The 21,345-nt window shown below is 44.8% G+C and overlaps 1 protein-coding gene across 2 annotated transcripts in view; it reads left to right on the top strand.

Annotated features, from left to right (window-relative positions):
• ccdc186 (coiled-coil domain-containing protein 186) overlaps window positions 1–16,018 on the top strand; it is a 67,907-nt gene extending 51,889 nt beyond the window's left edge. The window contains exons 15-16 of one of the 2 annotated variants that reach the window (XM_083636174.1): window positions 6,309–6,528; window positions 12,437–16,018. In XM_083636174.1, coding sequence (XP_083492300.1) covers window positions 6,309–6,528; window positions 12,437–12,520 — 304 coding nt within the window. In that variant the 3' untranslated portion in view covers window positions 12,521–16,018. Of the gene's footprint in view, window positions 1–38; window positions 124–6,308; window positions 6,529–12,436 lie in introns of those variants that run through there. The other variant, XM_083636175.1, reaches the window with a different exon arrangement.
• Window positions 16,019–21,345: the final 5,327 nt, after the last annotated feature.

The raw sequence follows: 21,345 nt of genomic DNA, 5'->3' as shown, positions 1-21,345 counted from the left end.
AATGTGTCCTTTATGCCTTTCTGTCCCTATCCCTCCAGGACAGTATGGTGAACGCTGAAGGGCTATCTGTAACAGGACAGTATGGTGAACGCTGAAGGGCTATCTGTTATAACTGTAAGAAGGATAGAGAGCTGATGGGAAAAGGGAGGGAGGTGTGGAGTTGGAGGCTAAGTGGGTCTTTGACAAAGGAGTGACCTTGAATTGGTCATTGATCATAAAAAATATCACTCAAGTGATTCATACACATACTGTAGATGAAGCCCTCCGCTCAGTGACCTCATATTTCCCCCCAGTATATACAGTATATAAAATAAATACCACTACGGGCTGCAATAATAAACATGTCAATAATCAAAGGGATCTGATTATCTGCCTTATTCACAAATAAAATGATCTTACATTTCAGCATAGAACATGGCTTTATCTACCATTACCACATCCACACCAAAACATTAGCGGACCAACGACTGTGTTAAGGGCAACGACGTGTCCCTTTTTCAACCCCCAACCTAGCCTAACCTTAGCGTGAGCATCAAGGCTAAATGATCCATTCATAAGGGCAATGCAGAAGATTGCATCTTGTCAGGAAATATGGATGGTTGTTTCTGTGGAGATCATCCCTTTCACTGTGATAGACCATGTAACTGCAAATGAGAGGCATATAAGCAGCCTTGCAGGCTAATGTGATGACACACCTGCAGTGCTGACTGTTAAAATACACGATATCATTATGTTGCCATTCAAGGTTATCTGGGAGCTGGATCCTATTGCCATTCAAGCTTTGAGTTTCCATTGACGCGTTTTGTTTGATTTGAGTTGGTGTGTGATCCGATGATGTTTTGATATGAATGATGCAATGGGTATATATATATATATATATATATATATATATATATATATATATATATATATATATATATATATATATACACACATTGATATGAAATTATCAAAATTGGTTTAGAAGGATTAGATCATTATGGATTTAGATTGATCTAGATTCTGGAATGTACACTGGCATGTTGCAGCAAGTCTCCCACTTGAAGTTGAAATTGAGAATTAATTGCCTTTATTTTTTGCCATGGTTCGTGTGGTGTCAGTGTAATATTGAAGGTGATGAAGATTGGTTCAACATGGAAAGGTTCTCCTTTTCAGACCTTTACCATCAGCTTTAGACTTTAGACTAGCACAGAGGCTTTAGACTAGCACCGAGGCTTTAGACTAGCACCAAGGCTTTAGACTAGCACCAAGGCTTTAGACTAGCACTGAGGCACACCTCTCTCTGCCTCCTCCCTCTGTCTCGCACCGAGGCACACCTCTCTCTGCCTCTCCTCCCTCTGTCTAGCACTGAGGCACACCTCTCTCTGCCTCTCCTCCCTCTGTCTCGCACCGAGGCACACCTCTCTCTGCCTCTCCTCCCTCTGTCTAGCACTGAGGCACACCTCTCTCTGCCTCTCCTCCCTCTGTCTAGCACTGAGGCACACCTCTCTCTGCCTCTCCTCCCTCTGTCTAGCACTGAGGCACACCTCTCTCTGCCTCTCCTCCCTCTGTCTAGCACTGAGGCACACCTCTCTCTGCCTCTCCTCCCTCTGTCTAGCACTGAGGCACACCTCTCTCTGCCTCTCCTCCCTCTGTCTAGCACTGAGGCACACCTCTCTCTGCCTCTCCTCCCTCTGTCTCGCCACGTATTGTACAGGGTTTAGTGACCCTAAGAACTGGGCATTGTATTATGGTGCGACGACACAGGATATCTGAAGGCTTTATGTACTGAACATTACCTCCTTCACTTCATGCATGCTTGACTTGCTTGCTGCCTAAGTTGCTCACACCTTAACCTTAACCCTAACCCAACACCTTAGACATCACTGCTTGAGATGAGAGAGGACTTTGGACACAAAGCCAAATCTCAAGCATGTGCCAGACCTGTTGCTCCTCCCACTACCTCCCCCCCCCCCCCCCTGCATGCCAGTCAGCGCACCATGCGGCCACGCCTTTTAATTTCTGTCACTTTGTTGTTTTTACTAAACACTGTCGCGATGGAATTGGGGTCCAAATACGGACCCTTCCACGGCTAGTTTGAGGTAAGTCTCATCACACAGTATGTCTGTCTGCGTATGCGTGGGGGTCTGTGGGATGACGTGCAGGAGTGATTTGTGATCGTGGCTTCTTTCTAGTGCTTGCGTAGCAGTCATTTTATGATTTTTGCACGATAGATTTAGTTGCATAAACCGAATCATTTTTTTTAGCAATGAAATAGAGATTTAGCTTTTGTACTTGAATAGTGGCTTGACTTCCGGAAGTGGGTGGATTGCATTCATGCAAAGAAAATCAAGAGAGAATAATCCCAGTCCATTTACTGTACAAAATACATACATCATTTACTGTACAAAATACATACATCATTTACTGTACAAAATACATACATCGCTCGCATGAAAACCAAAGTCATCCAGTGTTCTCTTCTCGAATAAAGAGTATTTTTCAGTGAAAGGCTATCCTGTGTCAAAATGTTGCTGCTTATCATCAACTGGAACATTTACAAATCAGATCTGAAGTCATCACCACCATGTGTTCATTATTTCGACACATAGAGCTTCTAAAAGTGTTACTTTGTATGTTTTTGTTGTGTTGCCACACAGGTCTGTTGTCAGCTTAGATGTCTCTTCTATTATTGATGGCCTTGTTTTAATTCCTGCCTGGCATGAAGATGATTACTATCACTATTATTATTTGCAATATTGATCCATTAGTCCTTCATTAGCCCTTCATTAGCCCTTCATTAGCCCTTCATTAGCCCTTCATTAGCCCTTCATTAGCCCTTCACCGTCACGTTCAAGTGATCTTGGCTGTTCCTGATTTGAATTCTCTTCAAGTCAGGCAATTATGGCTTCCTCTGATAACAGAGGTCTGAACAGACCTGAGCTGAAATATTGATGCAGAATTCTGCTAGCAGTCAGCAAACCTCTGTTGAAAGGCTCGTGCAGCACAGTTTGACAGCTCCCCCAAATCACTCTTAGGCAGACCTTGAGTTTGAAATAAATATAAGCAGCATGTCAGTTGGGAGCTGAAGGCGTGTAGAGTGGGTAGGGTGTGGGTGTGGGTAGGTTGTCTGGGTTGTCAGTAGTAGCCCTACCATGTTAGATACTGACCCAACAGGTTCAGGGTCTAGGGGCGGAAAGACGCCGAGAGGTGTAACTCAAAAATGACGGGGGTTAGGTTCTTCTCCTCGGGAAGAGCCTGGCGACGCGAGGTTAGGCTAGGGAGATGTGGGTGGTGGGGGGTGGGGGGGGTCAAGGAAGGGGCGGGACTTGGGTAAAGGGGCTGTAGCTAGGGATAGGAAGGTCGTAGAGGGTGGGGATTCCAGAGGTGGGTTGGGGGGTGTTGGTGGTGGGAGGGGGCGTGATTACTAATGCAGCGGGGCTAGGGAAAATGGGCCGTAGAGAGTCGGGGTTTAGTTTAGTTTAGTTTATTAAAGGATCCCCATTAGAAGGACATGACTGCACCTCTAATCTTCCTGGGGTACTGAACACAGAGAATACAAACATATAATAAAACGATAAAAAAAATATATATATATATATATATATATATATATATATATATATATATATACTCAACATAACAGAGGATAAAAAGAAAATCAGACGACATAAAGAACATCTAACAACTCAAACTAATAAGGTCAACAAATATACAACTGAGTGAAAAAATGAAATGACATGTTAACAGATAACAGTATAATTAAACACACTAGACAGAGAAACAACATAAAATAAACCACTAACGATAGACAAAAGCTATTTGGCAAGGAATTGCTTTGTTTGTTTTCTAAAGGCAGATTTATTGTTAACAGTAGATATGATGTCCTTTGGCAGAGAGTTCCAGAGTGATATTGATCTATATAAAATGGTAATTTTCCGAAAATTGGTTCTTGGAGCTGGGAGTGTAAAGTGACCAGCCGCAGCACCTCTAGTGCTGTATCCATGCCCAGAGGTCATATTTAACTGATCAGCTAAGCTGGCTGGTTTGTTATGACTAATTATGCTCCGCAGTAACATTAAGAGAGACAGAGACATTTTCTGTACAACCAACAGCCACGACAGCCGTGCATGCATGACATTTATACTTGTTCTGTATGAACAACTGAGTGCTAAACGAGCCGCCTTATTTTGAGCAACCTTTTCGGGTTCGAGGGGAGGGGGAGTGGCTAGGGGAAAGGGGCCGTAGCTAGGGTTAGAGACAGTTGGCATGTGTGGGAACGCCCACAAAATGTTATAAGGCTGGCACGCGAGTGGGGTAAAACCACCCATATATCTCAATGGGCTGACTCACCAAAAGACGGTGCTGCGGCTCTAAACGACAGGTTTGGGGATTCTAGAGCAGAACACAAGGCGTCTGTTCAGATGTGCGTTTACTGCGGTGGTTAAATCCCTGATAGTGTCTGCCTGGGCTGGGCTATCAGCTAAATTCTTACTTTGCTGAATGGATAGAGCGGGGGATTTACCCCACCCTGACCACACCCCCAGCCAGGCTGAGCCAGCTAACCCAGCGTCTATGACGAGACATCGCCTCAACCTATTCACCTTATGTTCCAACACAGAGGTCAGCCAGTTACTTCCCATTGTGTTTACACTTCCTGTGACAGTACAGTACTAGTGAGCAGGTAGTCTCTTAAAACAGACTGTCTCATCTACATCCAGCAAATGCAGCTATACAGTCTGTACGTTACACCCCCAGAACATGCACAAGGAAGTTGGGAAAAAAACCTTCAGACTGGAAGGAAGTTCGACAAAATCCGACCAATCACAACACGTGTGTCCACGGAAAAAAAAATCTGATTGGACTAATGAGCGGAAGACCCGCCTTAAAAAAATTCTGATGGGACTAATGAGCGGAAGACCCGCCTTTCTGCTTCCCATTCCGGTTGGCGCATGATTCTCCCCCACGAAGTACAGACGGTATGGCGGAAGCATTTAAAAATTGCGGAAGCCAACTCGTCTGTTCTAAGAGACTAGTGAGCAGGTAAAACAGACGGTGTTTTGAACAGGAAGTCATAACACAACTGGGTCAAGTGGGCGGGGCTACATAAGGTGAATAGGAAGATCTTAGAGAATTGGGGTTGATGGGGTACAGGGAGTGGCTGGGGGGGGGGATCTGGGTGGGTACAGGGAGTGGCTGGGGGGGGATCTGGGTGGGTACAGGGAGTGGCTGGGGGGGGATCTGGGTGGGTACAGGGAGTGGCTGGGGGGGGGGGGGGATCTGGGTGGTGTAGGGGTGGGACCATTTTCCATGTTGAACATTGCCTAAAGTACCATAAGGCTGAATGGCCACACCACTGTGCCGTGCTCTTCAAGGTATTTGTGCTTGTATGAGTCTGGACAGACATGGCTGTAGACGGCAGACTTGTTGGCGGAGGCGATATTCCTAGTTTTGTCTTAACCTTTACCCGTACATTAAGATGAAAAGAACTGAAAAGGCAGTCATGAATTTAAGTGCCCATAATGGTGGTCGCTCTGGATCCATTTTCATCCAATTGGAGACACTGTCCCTTGAATCATGCTGCAGAGACTTTGTGGGTTGGACTCACTTGGAAGATTATTTTAAAGGTAGTTTGAAGGTTGAACAAAATGTTGAAACTTTCCCCCCGTCTCTTCCAGCCTTTGGCCAAAACGTGCTATGTGAGCTAAGGTTGAGGCTTGTCTGGAGGGGAAATGGACAAAAGGAAGGTTAAGAGAGGTGTTGAGCTCAGTCCTGCATTTTTCATCTGGCCAGCAGCTGAGTTTCAAGCACTCACTACTCACTTGATTTCCCTCCTTTATAGTCCAGGCATTTTATGCAAATATGTGGGTCAACCTCACACTAATTGCAACAAAACCAAACTCAACTGATTTTGTATCCTCAATATGTCCTCAATGAAGGAAAAAAAGTGTTAAGGAAATGTATGAAACGAAAGTTTTGAAAATGACCTAAATATGATGGTAGCCTATGGAAGCCTTTTTTTTTTTTTTTAATGTGCCATAAATCTCATCACTTATATCCTGTATGTGTTTTTTGCTTCAAGAAAATAAAAAAAATAAAAAATAAAATAAAAATAAATAAATAAACGTTTTTGGTAGCATCATATGGGTCATTTTCAAAAATTTCCCTTCATACATTTCCTTAACACTTTTTTTCCTTCATTGAGGACATATTGAGGATACAAAATCAGTTGAGTTTGGTTTTGTTGCAATTAGTGTGAGGTCAAGTGACATTTTTACTGGACTATTATGTCGCACGCTTGACTCACCTCTATGCTTTCCTTCCCACAGAATCCTCCAGAGCTACGTGCTCAGAGAGGAGTCTGGGGCGCTCTCGTCAGAGGCGTCAGACTTTAACAAGGCCCACATGAGCCGGCGAGGAGGTATCATGGCCTCGCTCTACACCTCCCACCCAGCTGACAGCGGGCTGACCCTGGACCTGTCGCTGGAGATCAACAGGAAGCTGCAGGCCGTGCTGGAGGACACGCTGCTGAAGAACATCACCCTCAAAGTCAGTTCTCTCATCAGCTCCTCCACACTGCATAGAGTGCTGCCGCAGGGATGACCTCTTTTTGTAGGCGCATCCTTGTAAGTGCATCCTGGATCTTACGGGGGGAAAGTCAATGGGGTTTTAGAATGGGGATTTCACTGAAATGCATAAAATACGTGTTTTCTAAAAATCGCGTTAAAAAAAACGCATTTACGTTTCAAAAGTCATAAAAGTGATATCCTGCTGAAATGACCGCTCCCATGAACTTTTGTTAACCACAGACCTTATTTTATGCATTTAAGTGAAATCCACATTCTAAAACCCCATTGACTTTTCCCCGTAAGATCCAGGAAGTCTGGGACTTGCGCCTTCCGCCTACAAAAATACGTCATCCCTGTGGTACTCTATTGCTGCTAATACAAAAAGCTGCTTTGTGTCAGCTTGCTGCTATTTATGCCATGTGTTTCATCCAAGACCCCAGAACATAGAGTGAGTGCATACTTGTTTAAAGACTAAATCAATACTAAAGCACATGGGGCAGAAAATTGCTGCTACAATGCTTTCCATGGGTTGAACCTGTCAAGTGTGTTGCACCCCCGGGCGTCCGGGTAGCGTAGCGGTAGATTACCTGCCTACCAACACGAAGGTCGCAGGTTCGTATCCACGTGTTACCTCCGGCTTGGTCGGGCGTCCATACAGGCACGATTGGCTGTGCCTGAGGGTGGGAAGCCGGATTGTGGGTATGTGTCGTGGTCGCTGCACTAGCGCCTCCTCTGGTCGGTCGGGGCGGAAGTGAACTGGTGGGAATAGCGTGATCCTCCCACGTGCTACGTCCGGTCCTACCGGTGAAGCTCCTCCTGTCAGGTGAAAAGAAGCGGCTGGCAACTGCGCATGTGTGGGAGGAAGCATGGTGCTAGTCTACGGCTCTCCCCAGATCGGCAGAGGGTGGAGCAGCGACTGGGGGAGCCAATAGAGCAGCATGGGGATAAATCAACCAAGTATAATTGTGGAGAAAATGGGGAAAAATCAGGAAAAATAAAAATAAAAGTGTGTTGCACCCCAATAAATGATGTTAAAGCAGGTCTTTTGCCTTTGACATCAGGAGCCGAGTGCACCAGCTCGGCGTATGCCTAGGTGTAACGCTACGTCCGACGTAGAACTCAAAGTTACGATTAACTTAATTTTATGACTAGTGCACCATGTAGTCTTAAGCCCTGTATAGGCTGCGCCTGGGTGTAACCTTTACGTCTGGTATGGAGCAGGCATAAAAGTTACACCCAAGGCGTACTCACTGACAGCTGTCTCATCTTGATCTGCGCTGTCAGGACTGACAGCTCTTGTCTGTCAGTGCCGTTCAGTCCTGTGATGCGGGGGAATCTTCTCCAAAAATATCCATCGATATGTGCTGTAATTTGGACGTTTTGGGCGCAGGACCTCCGCTTGTTCGGCGGGTTTTTAAAAGCTGATGCGTCGGAAGATCTTTCCATTTCTTCCTGACTTCGTCAACTGCGCGCAGTCCGCCATCGCATCCATTATTGATTGCACTTGTGATCAAATTCCATGCATCTCGTTTCTGTTTGTTTGTGTTGGCGCTGTTAAATTTAGCTGTGGGAACATTTCTATGCTTTGAATGCAACTCTATAAGTTTGAGCTGAGTTGGAGCTGTCTGTCAGCTGTCTCCAGCTCGTCTGAGAGAAGTGTGTTGCTTGGCAACAAGCACGTATTCACGTGGACGCGCACATCCGCAGCCTATAATGACCGGGCGCAGCTACGACCATGTTAAGTCAGGCTTGGTGCACTCCGTGTAAATTCAAATCACAACGTTGGGCGTAGCTAAGACCGGCGTAACGGTTAAGACCTACTTTTTTACTGGTGCACTCTGCTCCTGATGCAAAACACCTGCTTTGGCCATTATACAGTACTGTAAATGGATGTACAGTACATTCTTGCTAAAGCTTTTATTCCATATGTATTGTTTGCATTGTTATTAATAGTTATTTAAAACTCTTTCTTGCTTCCTCATTGCAATACCTTTGTACCATGTACATTTTATTCTTGCTCACTTCCTCTAAGTCATCACTCCTATGCCAGCCTAAGGGACTGTAGGATCCCTGGATTCCCTGTAGTCTAGCACTTGTTTTGCAGAATGCTAATGGGGAGCTTCATCTAGTTGTGCCCATATAAAGCCATGCTGCTCAGGCAGCCACCTGCAGAGGAGGTGGCTGATCTGTCTCTCAAAGCTCTCCACATGGCAGCAGTACATACTATGCATCACCTGCAGAGGAGGTGGCTGATCTGTCTCTCAAAGCTCTCCACATGGCAGCAGTACATACTATGCATCACCTGCAGAGGAGGTGGCTGATCTGTCTCTCAAAGCTCTCCACATGGCAGCAGGACATACTATGCATCACCTGCAGAGGAGGTGGCTGATCTGTCCATATAAAGCCATGCTGCTCAGATCAGCCACCTGCAGAGGAGGTGGCTGATCTGTCTCTCAAAGCTCTCCACATGGCAGCAGTACATACTATGCATCACCTGCAGAGGAGGTGGCTGATCTGTCTCTCAAAGCTCTCCACATGGCAGCAGGACATACTATGCATCACCTGCAGAGGAGGTGGCTGATCTGTCTCTCAAAGCTCTCCACATGGCAGCAGGACATACTATGCATCACCTGCAGAGGAGGTGGCTGATCTGTCTCTCAAAGCTCTCCACATGGCAACAGGACATACTATGCATCACCTGCAGAGGAGGTGGCTGATCTGTCTCTCAAAGCCCTCCACATGGCAGCAGGACATACTATGCATCACCTGCAGAGGAGGTGGCTGATCTGTCTCTCAAAGCCCTCCACATGGCAGCAGGACATACTATGCATGAACCACATGAACAAAAGGCCCATAACAGCACTGCAACAACACGTCACCAACATGCAACAAGCAACTACTTCCTTTCTGAAAATGGACCATATCTGGTTTCTACTCTACGTTCTTAATAAGGTTACGCACCCTGGGCATGGAATAACCTCCAGGATTAGATTGGAGATGCTGCCTCTGAGTTAAGGATTTTAAACATTTTATTTAGAAATATTTACAGGAGCATGTAACTGCTTTTAACAGACACGGCTGCTCTATGTGCCCTATGTGACTTGTTGTATTTGTATTCACACGTGCTGAACAGAAATAGCTAGTTAGAATAGTTAGATAATTAAATTGTTAAGACTATGTGACATTCATATATATTTACATAAATAACCGTATATAGGTTTGAAAGTCCACTCAGCAGTCTAGTGACGACTGATGATGACTCAAATTAAACTGCAGTGGATGTACTGTATGTGGTCAAGGCACCATCTTTTCCTCCTTCCTTGTCTACAGGTTTTATTTTTATTTTTTCCGCATAATCACAAATGACCACACTCAGATATACAATAATACCGTCAGGCCACCACCTCCTTGTTTATTCAGTGAAGTTGTCTAGCATTTGTGTGTCCTGTCTCCTGAAAGCCTAACTCAGCCATGACTGATTGGTGTATGTGGCTGTTTGTTTGACAGACTGAAAGCTATCTGGAGAGCATGTCTCTGTCTGTCAGCTTGTTTATGAGCCACCTCCATTTTGAGAGAAATGATGTGTTGAAAACTACGCTCTAACTTGAACAAATAAAACCTTAGAGCAGTGGTTCTCAAAGTGGCGTCCAGGGGGTCCCCAGCAAAAAGCGTGTTACTTTATTGTCACTATAATTCATAATTTATGTCATCCATAAGTAACACAATGACATAATGTATGACTATTTTGGTCATGGGTTTCATTTCTGTAATAAAACATCTAAAACCTAAAAATCTAGATGGGGGACCCTGGGACAAAATCTTATCAAAAGGGGGTTTGTGCGGTCTAATTTGTGTCCGTTTAGGGGTCCTTGACATGGAAAGGTTTGAGAAGCACTGCTCTAAAGCAGAGGTTCTCAAATGTTTTTCAGCCAAGGAGCCCTTACAAGATAGAAAATATACCGGGGGCCCCCTCATTCTGATTTGTGATTTTGGGCTAAGCTTAATTGTTTCCACGTAACATAGCCTACTTGACTTTTAAATTGATAGGTTTGTTAGATTAGAATGAATCTCTCCCCAGACTCAAATATTACGTTGAATCGCTGCGCTCCGCATACTACATAAAGTGAGTCTGTGCCAGTTAACAGCCACTGCTGGTTTTTGAAGGCGGGTTGAAATTGAATGAGTGACAGGTCGTAGCACCATCGAAAAATGGGCTGCGCCTCCCGTGTCGTCTGATCGCAAAGTCGTTACTGATTAGGGAGGACTGAATCCATCACTGGCCAAGTGAACGGTTCCCTCCCATAACCAGCCGGCTGAGGGAAAGTGTCCCAGACTCAGAGAGAGATCCGCAGCATCCAGTAACGTAGTGTATCAGCGTAAGAACTCTCATGGGTCTGGCGTTGAGACTAGATTAGAATGTACTGTAATCCATGTAACCATTTTAGTTTTAAAGCATAAAATATTTTCGTTGAACTATGAAGCTTTTGCAAAAAACAAAAAAACAGTTTATTTTTATTTCCCTGAAAACTCCCTGGCAAAGTGCCCCGGACCCCCATTTGAGAAGCAGTGCTCTAGAGGGCAAGGCAGTCAAGCTGCACGTTAGCCTGTGAGAGTGAGTCCATTCACAGCACGCCCGGCCCGGCCCGGCCCGGCCCGCCTCCCAACCTTTTCTTCTGTCTCTTGTGTCCAACTTCATTTCCGACGTTCGGCTCTCTCACCAGGCGCACAGCCTTCACTTCATTCTCTTTCCATTTCTGTTTAGAAGCAGAGCTGAGGCAGGCAGCAGAGCTGAGGCAGGCAGCAGAGCTGAGGCAGGCAGGGCAGAGGCAGGCAGGGCAGAGGCAGGCAGAGCTGAGGCAGGCAGGGCAGTCGAGCCCAATTCCAGCCAAAGTATTCACTTTGTTGAAATGGCTTTATTGGCGGCGGTGTTTGCTCGTGTCACCTGATCAAGGGAAACTCCTCATCCGGGAGGGAGTTTTCATTTAAATCTGCCATAGGTTGAGGCGATGTCTCGTCATCGGCGCCGGGTTAGCTGGCTCAGCCTGGCTGGGGGCGTGGTCAGGGTGGGGTAAATCCCCCGTCCGATCCAGCCCAGGCAGACACGATCAGGGATTCAACCACAGCAGTAAACGCACATCTGAACAGACGTCTTGTGTTCTGCTCTAGAACCCCCAAACCTGTAGTTTAGAGTCACAGTAGCTTCCTTTGGTGAGTCAGCCCATTGAGATATATGGGCGGTTTTACCCCACTCGCGTGCCAGCCGTATAACATTTTGTGGGCGTTCCCACACATGCCGACTGTCTCTATTGGGTTTGTCACTCCTTGTCCTTGTCTTTGGATTTAAATTTATTAGTATGTTTACTTCAGCAAGAACACTCTTAAAGCAGAATACCAGTGTCATTTGGAGTTATTTGCCCGTTTTCTGTCGTTTATGTCTTTGTCATTTTTCAGTGCGTGCTTTATGCAATTAGATGTTTTAACATTTATTAATTTTTCATTCCATCCTGGCTCAAAAAAGATGTAGTGAATAACCAGACATGGATGTGACAATAAACTTCATAAGGTGACATGTTTTGAGGGATTATTTACCATCAGAAAAATGACATTTCTTCCTGTGGATGTCAAGCAGAGGACAGTGATATGACAACACTCAACTTGGGCACAATAAAATAAGGATAAAACGGAAACATTGGCAAAACCAAATAAGCCTTTGTGTTTATTGCGATGGATAATACAGCTTGGGCAATTTTCAAATATCTTGAAGTTGTTTTTAGTGTTGCACAACTTGTGAGTTGAATATGGGTACAGTTATACCCCGACTAGTTAGCCTTTTTAAAGATGGGGTATTCCACTAAAATGTTCAACTCTCTCCTTTGTGTGTTTTATAGGAGAACCTCCAGACACTAGGGGCAGAGATCGAGAGGCTTATAAAACAGCAAAGAGATTCTGGGGACGGATTAAGGAGGAAGTGACACCACAAAGTCACAAAGGCGAGGAAGTGAAAGACCAGGAACTGTTTGTGGAGTCTCCAACCCACCATTTTTGATTGGATAGCAAGACTTGAGATAAAAACACACACACACACACACACGCATCATGTACTCCAGCATATGAAGGGGCGATTTGAATGTCGTAAGTGCCAGTAGTTGGAGAACCTCTTGAACTCAGTGTCTTGATTTACTTGAACTGACAGTCATCCATCCACCATGGTTCCCCAACACCATCCTCGCTGATCTTCCCGCCAGTGTCCAGAGCCCTGTGCCACGACACGTCCCCTGGTGCCAGTCCTTCAAGCTTCCATTTCTGACCGCCTTCTCAGCTACGTGACTGGATGTGCCAGCATTATTATCAATGTATAACAAATTCTACCCAGGAAAATGGTCAAAACTCTCCTTTGCCAATGACCTCTTCCCATCAAAATGGAAAATGAAGAGACTTGCTGCGTTTATAAATTCTTCTAATGCACTTTTTGGTTTTGTTTTGCAAACGTTCAGCAACAGTTCTCCCCAAACTCCCGAGTAAATTGAGAGCATCACTTATAATAGGCAAACGCCAACATAGTTCATTGCCTCAGCATGCTCTGTCTACTTCTCTCCTACTAATCTGTCTACCAATAAGCCAAATGTATTTTTTTGAAAGCCTGCTAGAACTTTAACTGAGCTCTCAGGGCACTCCCTCTGCGAAGCAAAAGTAAAAAAACACACACATCTGCAGTCCTGCGGAAACCCTATGTGCCACCTTCGCAGTTTCCACCATCTTTTGCCCTGCCAAGCACTTAAGATGAAGCTGATGAAGCAAGTCGCTTCAGCAGCAGCAGACCAGCCCATCTGTGTGACACCGGTGTTCGATTCAAGTGAGGAAGTAGACCGTGTCTTTACAATGTGCCACACTTGATGCAGCCAACAGCACTACGTTTTCAATGTGGAGGTATCCAGTTGTATAAAATTGAAGAAAGTCAGTGACAGATATTGATGTCAAGCTAAGGTGTAGAGCTGGTCTTTAGTTGGTCCATTTTGAATGTGATTTTAATTTATTTTGTACGTTTTTTGTTTGTGTTTTTTGTTTCCCCCCCAAAAATGAATTATTTTAACGTGTCTTTAGTTTTCCACCTTTTCCTATTGTGTTTGCTCCCTGAAGAAATTTTTCTTTTTAGAATGTTGTTTCTTTGTGTTATTTTAGAGTAATCCTTCAGTGAATACTTTGACATTTTGGATATAAGGTTTTGTTCCTATTATGAGTAATTCTGAGTTATTATTAATATTGGCACCAAATGAAATGTTTTCAGCAACGACTGCTCTTCATCACACTAAAGATGTTCGTATTCCAGGTTCCCTAAATGTGGCTTGTTGGCAACATTAGCATTGCTTATTTAAAAAAAGAAATTGAGAGCTGCTACTTTAACTTTGTCGACACTTTCTCAGCACAATGTGGGAAGTATCTCGAAAAATGACAAGCTGAGAATGTGAAGTTATTCCTATCACACTCTTTATGTCTTGTTTTAGTGTCACAGAGTTCCTCACACGCTAACCGAAGTCAAACTAGTGTCAAAGAATCCGAGGAACAGTCCAGTTTTCCTGACTCGAGCTGTAGCTCGGGAAAGCCACTGGAGAAGGACCCTATGGACATGTAGCCAGGGGAAAAGTGCAATGCCATTGCTGTCGTTGATTTTTGTTTTTCTTGTCTCTCCTTGTTCTGTTCGGTGCGCCAATATACTGTATGTACGCATTTGTACATGTCTGCTTCCTTTTATGCTTGCTTCTGTGCAACATGTGACTGTGCCGGTGCTTTACTTGGAAGTGTCCACGGGGTGTGCGTGTGTGTGCGGCTGCACTGTGCACATCACCATGCCTGTTTGAGCTGCTCACGCTAGTGTTTTTGCAGCTTGTCTGCTACATGCTCTAGCTGTCGGGGCTTAGGCTTTACATGCTCTAGCTGTCGGGGCTTAGGCTTTACATGCTCTAGCTGTCAGGGCCTTAGGGTTTACCAGGCTGACCCAGAGCTCTGTGTCCGGGCGGGTAAACAACATTTACATTTAGACTGAAGTCCAACAGCTGCGCAAAATGCACACCTGCAGTTCAATGCTCCGCTATGCTGCTTGCAGGGAACACAATAACATTCTTTTCTCATACAGCTGTGTTGCCTCTAGCCTACACACACACACACACACACACACACAGACAGGAGAAAGGCTATAAAGAACGACAGCTAAGTTTTCTTGTTCTTTATTTCATCTGATTGCAGGAGATGTCACACAGGATCGTGTCTCCTCTTTTTCTGGGTCATGACTGGTTTGCAGGCTGATCCCTTTTTCCCAAACAGCCTCAGGCTATGTTCCAATGGCCCCGCTACATGAATCAAAAGAACTGAGGTCATTGAGTCCACGCTGCAGAGGGTGCTCCGCACGCTGCAGAGGGTGCTCCGCCACACGCTCGCTGCAGAGGGTGGTGCTCCGCACGCTGCAGAGGGTGGTGCTCCGCACGCTGCAGAGGGTGGTGCTCCGCACGCTGCAGAGGGTGCTCCGCATGCAGACATCCAACTTGGCTAGCCTTAGTTCATTAGTGCATCCGTAATGAATATTATGACAACCCGGATGATTACGATCATAATGACTGATGCTGTCGGATTGCACTTGGAGATACTGTATCGCCTGCTACTGGATAGGTCAAACTAGTGTCCTCTAGTAAGAGAGTGGCGTCAGCGGAGGACCAAAATGCGAGACTCATTAGCCAATGAAATGCTAAAATAAAGCCGATAATGTACAATTTGATTCAAGGGATGAAAACCCCTTTCAAAGTACAACACAAACTGTCTATTTTGCTGCAACTCGACAGTGCTGCTTTTTTTGCTCAATAGTTCCACTTTCTACTTCCTGGAAAAAAAAACTGGTCCATTGGAGTGAATGGAGATGTTGGAACTCTTCTATTATACGGCTCTGGGTCAAACTACCAGTTTGCAGGGATAGATATTCAAGTGTCAAGTTTCTGGGGCAGAAACCAAACACAAGCTATGCAACCGCTTGCATGGGACTTTGTCATTTCAAGGGTGTTTTATGAGACAAGTTATGATGCTACCTTTTCATTTGGTAAAGAAGTGTCGCCAGTAAGAATACAAATATTGAGTGATGTAAGACCTGATGTCGCCACAGTCTGGAAAAAGAGGGCACGCTGCAGTGTTTTGTGGATGAAGATGAAGAGAACCTTGCATTTCACTGTAGATGAAGAAATGTTCCGTATGTTTGAGTGTGAAACTGTCACGTTGAATGTTTGTTTCCTCTGTTTTTCCTGCTGTGCAATGATCCTTCCCGCTCCGTTTTGTGGAATATTCAAACTGTGATTATGATACAGGTATACATTTGTAGATATGTCATTCTGTAAAATTATCAAATGTTTTTAAAAATGCTGATTCTGGATTAAGTTTGTATATTTTATGGTGTTTCCGGGGGAATAAAAGGAGATGAGCCTCTTATCTAATTTTATAGAGAGAAATCCTTGTACGCACACACACACACACACGCACACGCACGTGCACACACACGCGCACATGCACATACACACAGCGGAGTAGCTCTAGGAACATAAAGTCCCAGTTCAAAAGGAGAGTCAGCACTACTGGAGGTCAGGTCACTGCACAACTGTCTCAACTCAGACTGATGCTTGAGACGGTTTAAGACCTGCAATAAAGGGATATTCTAACAATTGTTCTACAACCTATTATATTATAATAATAATAAAATAATATATATATATATAATAATATTATTATACTACATTTTGAATACTAGGATACATCACTTAAGAGATGTTTTTTTAACCAAGTTTGCTAAGAACACAGGGAAGGGGGTTTACAGACACACATGCACACTTGGGTGCCGCCGAGTCTCATAGTCTCTTCTCCACTGGAGCAGTTTGAGGTTTGATGTTTTGATCATTGGCTATGGTTACAGTTGTCCTTTCAGGCAAATGACCAGTCTGTCTAAAAACTTGATTGCTAATTAAATTGCTAACGGACGTTCAAAATGAGATATGGAAGTGGTCAGGCTCATACTGTAATAGGAATTCAGTATAGTCTGGATGCAATTCATAATACACTTTGGCATTTGGTTTAGATCTTAATGGGTCGTTTTGCATCAATGACACTCATGGGAAAAACCAATTTGTCAACAAAGAATTTCCATAGTTGGCGCTAGTATGCCTAAATCTGCACACCTCAGAACTGTCAATCATTGTAACTAGTCAGAGCACTCTGATATTGCGACTATTCCAGTGATTTTATGCATTTTTCTCTGGATTACCTGGATTTTTAAGCAGCCATCCAAATGTCACAAATCATCTTTCTCACTTGCAGAGACATGCAGAAGCCCACAGACCAAATTAGAGCCATTTTCATCTAAATGGATCAATAAACTGGAAAACAAGAAATGTGTTTTCTTTCATATTCTGCGGCCCAGGTGAAATTTCCCATTTTCTCTGCTTTCCAGCAGCACTGGGACGTGACAGGTTCAAGGATCCCATTCAGGCCCATGGTGGTTAGGCTATTGTTAGCTCAACTGATAACAGATTCTCCTACCAGCCTAGATGACCACGCTTGAATTCAGAAAGCATTGCCTGCCTGTGCCCCTTTGACACGGCAACCATGACAATAGCACTCAGAGTGTGGAGATAAACTCTCTCCTTATCAGTCTATTTCTGTTTGCCACAATCCATCCAAACACAGGCACTTACACTTGGACCATAAAGAAGAAGAACATTTGATTATGAATAGGTCTTATTATTATAGGCCTAATAATGACTATCATTCTACTTTTCTTTTCATTTCAGTGTTGTGTAATTCTACATCAATCACTGGCAACCACCTTTGTTCAGTCAGTTTTTAATTAGTGTCTATAATTGGTCTCATCACTTATGTAGCTACAGAAATACAATCACTTTCTATAAATATTCATGTATCCATCTGGTTTATGTTATGTTATGTTATTGAGGGCCCTCTTATCTATCAAACCTCTCAGTAACAGTTTGATCCTATGCCGTGCTCCTGCTTGGACCTGAACAGATGCTTCCCGTCAGGTTCTAAGATGGGGTTTGAGTAGAGGCATCCATGTTTGCGCCATCTTCTCTCGATTAGCAATATTGTTGCAATGCAGTATACATTGTATTCTCTGGGGGCCACTAGTGGACCGCAGTGACCGTTTGACTGGAGAGATGCAACAACCTTGGCTGTCTGGCTGAAAGCCACAAGGCCAGCAAAGTGCCACTTGGTCCCATTAGGCTCAGGTTGCCCCCCAGAGGGCCATCAACCATGAACCGCAACGTTGTCAAGAACCATTGTTAGTCCTGGGATTCCAGGCGCATTTGTTAACATGACTTCTTGAAAGCAGTGAAAATAACTCAGTGAGCACTTTAGGAACACCTGTACACACCTAACCTGACGCTGCCTACCGCCCCCATCTGGCAGCGTCAGGTTACTGTACACCAGTTTATTTATGAAATTATACAATCAGCCAATCATGTGGCAGCAGTGAAATGCATAATTATTAAGATCATGTAGAAACAGGTCAGCAGCTTCAGCGCATGTTCAAATCAAACATCAGAATGGATTTTTTTTGTTTGTTTGTTTTTATCTCAGTGACTTTAACCGTGGCATGCGAAAAACAAAATCAACAATAACAAAGCGTGAGTTGTGGAGACAGAAAGGCCGTGTTGATGAGAGAGGTCAGAGGTCAGGAGAATGATGGCCAGTTTGGTTGGAGCTGACAGAAAGGCTTCAGTAACTCAGCTAACCTCTTTACACAACTGTGGTTAGCAGCAACACGTCCAACCTTGAGGCGGATGTCACTTTGGTAGCCGGGTGACATTGAGCTGAAAGCGGATACCTAACCTACCTGCTACTATTACCACTGGTCTTCCTCAGTGAGTGTATCCGGCTTTGTGAATACTGTGGAGTCATGAAGTTGTGCGACGGTCAGCTCCCAGCTTGTCCTCTTCTCAGCAGAGAACATCTTCGATGTCCAGAGGGTGTTCATGGGATCAATAACATCTGCCAACAGTGAGGTCACCTATTGGTAACAGCTTCCTTCAGGGTGCGAGAGGAAGAGTTGTATGACTGATAACTCCTCTGGGTTGATGAGTAATGGCTGTGAAACCCAGTCCGTTCATATCTGCTGCTGTAGGTCAACTGTAGGGCGATCTGTCCACTGGCATCCTGGTCCACTCAATCACATCGGCATCAAGAAGGACCACAGGAAGACTATCAGCATCTGCATCTGGGTAGCATAGAGGTGAAAGCACTCGAGACCCGGGTTCAATTCCCAGCAGTGGTGCTTCCGGCTTGGTCAGACGTTCCTACGACCATAATTGGCCGTGTCCACGGGTGGGAAGCTGGTGGGGTAAGAGGGTCCTGGTCACTCCTCCGGTCGGTCGGGGCGCCTGTTCGGGGGGGGAGAGGAGAACCAGGGGGAATAGCGTGATCCTCCCACACGCTACGTCCTGCTGGTGAAACTCCTCGCTGTCAGGCAAAAAGAAACAGCTGGCACATGTATCGGAGGAAGCATGTGCTGGTCTCCAACTCTCCCCATATCGGCAGAGGGAGGTGGAGCAACGACCGGGACAGCAGGGGGAATTGGCCATGTACAATTGGATGAAATCTGAAAAAAGGAAGACTGTCGGTCTCTGAGGCGTCAGCTCATGGGGGATCCAAGAATAAGAACAAGAAAAAGGTCACGGCCCAAGAGGTTCGATCCCCTCCTCGCAATGTGGCGCAAAGATTAACGTAGGCTTTTGGAGCCATCGTGCATCAAAATAGGGGCTTTGCCAAAGACATCTCTCTTGGAGCTATTGTAAACTGTGAAGAGGAGTCAGGACAGAGGGTGGGAGCAGTGCTCAGGTTACGTAGAGAGACGCCACATTCTGCTCACACTGGTGGAGACCATGGACATAAATAAATAGGTGGAGACGTGTCATCTCAGTGGAGACAATTTGACCTTAAAGCATTTGGTGTAGTGAGCTGCTGGTCAGCACACCTCTGCAAAGTGCTGAGGCATCAAGCACTTTTGCAGTTTTCTGCATCATGTGTCCTTGGCTGGGCAGTTCTAGGAGACCTTGTTGAGTGTGAGTTGGACCCACAGGGGACCAGGCTCTACTTGAGGGGCCATTTGGCATCACTATGTGAAAGTGTTTGCTGGTGGAGCTCGGCCCGCTACGCTCTTTCCTCAGCCAGCAAAGTGGAACACTGCAAGGCAGCTTCCACTTGTATAGTCACAGATTCATCCAGTGTCAAATTCGTAGATGGCAAAAGCAGTTTCCCCCCTCAAGGTATCAAGCTAAGATCCCCAAACAGTTCAAGATTCAAGATTCAAGATTCAAGATTTGTATTGTCACTCTGTAGTACAAGTATCACGTGTGAAATTCTTGTGCTGTGGACTCCGTTTACAACATAGTACAAATATAACAGGGCATATGAGTGCAAAAACAACAAGAGACACAACAAGCAATAAGGCAGTAGAGTGATAAGACAAGTCAGAGACAGTGGCATATTCACTGCACATAGGTGCACATGTCATGGGCATACTTTGGACGTACTTAAACATTTTGAATTTGACGTATTTGACGTACAGGTGCAAATAGCATATACCTAATTAAACATACAATTAAACATTAGACATACATAATGGTAGCATCTACAGTGCGGTACAGTACAGCTACTACACTATTTGTGTATGTTAAGGAGTCTCGTGGCCTGCGGGAAGAAACTGTCAAGCGATTTGTGCGTGCTTTTGGGACCCTGTATCTCCTCCCTGAGGGTAACAGGGAGAACAGGCTGTTGTGGGGGTGGTATGTGTCTTTGATGATCTTCAGGGACCTCCTGAGGCACCGCTGGTTATACAGTTCATGCAGTTCTGGCAGTTCCCCTTGTGCCTAATTTAAAAAAGCCCTCAATGGCCAATCTGATTTCACACGATCTGTAGTGATGCATAAATCCTCGCTGTCCAATGAAAAACTTCTATCTCCAAAATGTCCGCTTTTCTGTGAATGAAGAAATCAGCCTTGTTTTTGGCTTGCCCACCATGCATTTCTGAGTTTATCCAATGGGTTTTGAAAATGCTCTCCCAGCTTTATGTGCGCCTTTTTTGTGGGAAAACCATGACACAAATTATTAATGAAATTACAGTATAGTCTTTATACATCTTAAAATGGAGGGAATGTTTTTAAGTGGAATAGTTTTCGAAATATATTAATATGGCGTGAGTTTCAGTTAGCTTTGCACAGAAACAGCCAGTAGCTATACTTTTTACTTTTATACATTATTACATTTCAGAGCCTGTGCTTTTTTTTTGGAGTGCGTGAGACTGGCAGCAGATCGGGTTGTTTGGAGACGGGTGGTGATGTCATCAAAGTGCCCCAACGGCCCCCGGGCTACGGGAGTCACCTGACCTGATTTTCTTTTTTTCTTTTTTTTACCTTTACTTGAGTAAACAAGTTGAATCGATACTTTTACAAGTCCTTTACACAATTGTACTGAATGGGTGTCTCAGAGTCCTCTCTGAACTACCCTACCCTACAACTGTTGCCAAAAACAAACTCATTCTGAAGGAATGGAAGTCCCCCTGTTCATCTCCTTTTCAATTGTGGTTGACGGACATGACTTCTGTTATTTGGATGGAGAGGCTTAGGTTCCTGAGGACCAACTCACTTAAGAAGTTTTCGGCTGTCTGGGATCCGTTTCTGGACTACCTCGATGAGGTTAGGGGCGACGGGTGACTCGCCTGGCTGGTATCTCATGGACCCATTGGGTGGGATTCCAT

Source organism: Poromitra crassiceps (genome assembly GCF_964638095.1).
Source record: "Poromitra crassiceps genome assembly, chromosome: 4".
NCBI lineage: Eukaryota > Metazoa > Chordata > Actinopteri > Beryciformes > Melamphaidae > Poromitra > Poromitra crassiceps.
The sequence above is the reverse complement of the archived record's forward strand: the minus strand, read 5'-3'. Positions and strand labels throughout refer to the sequence as shown.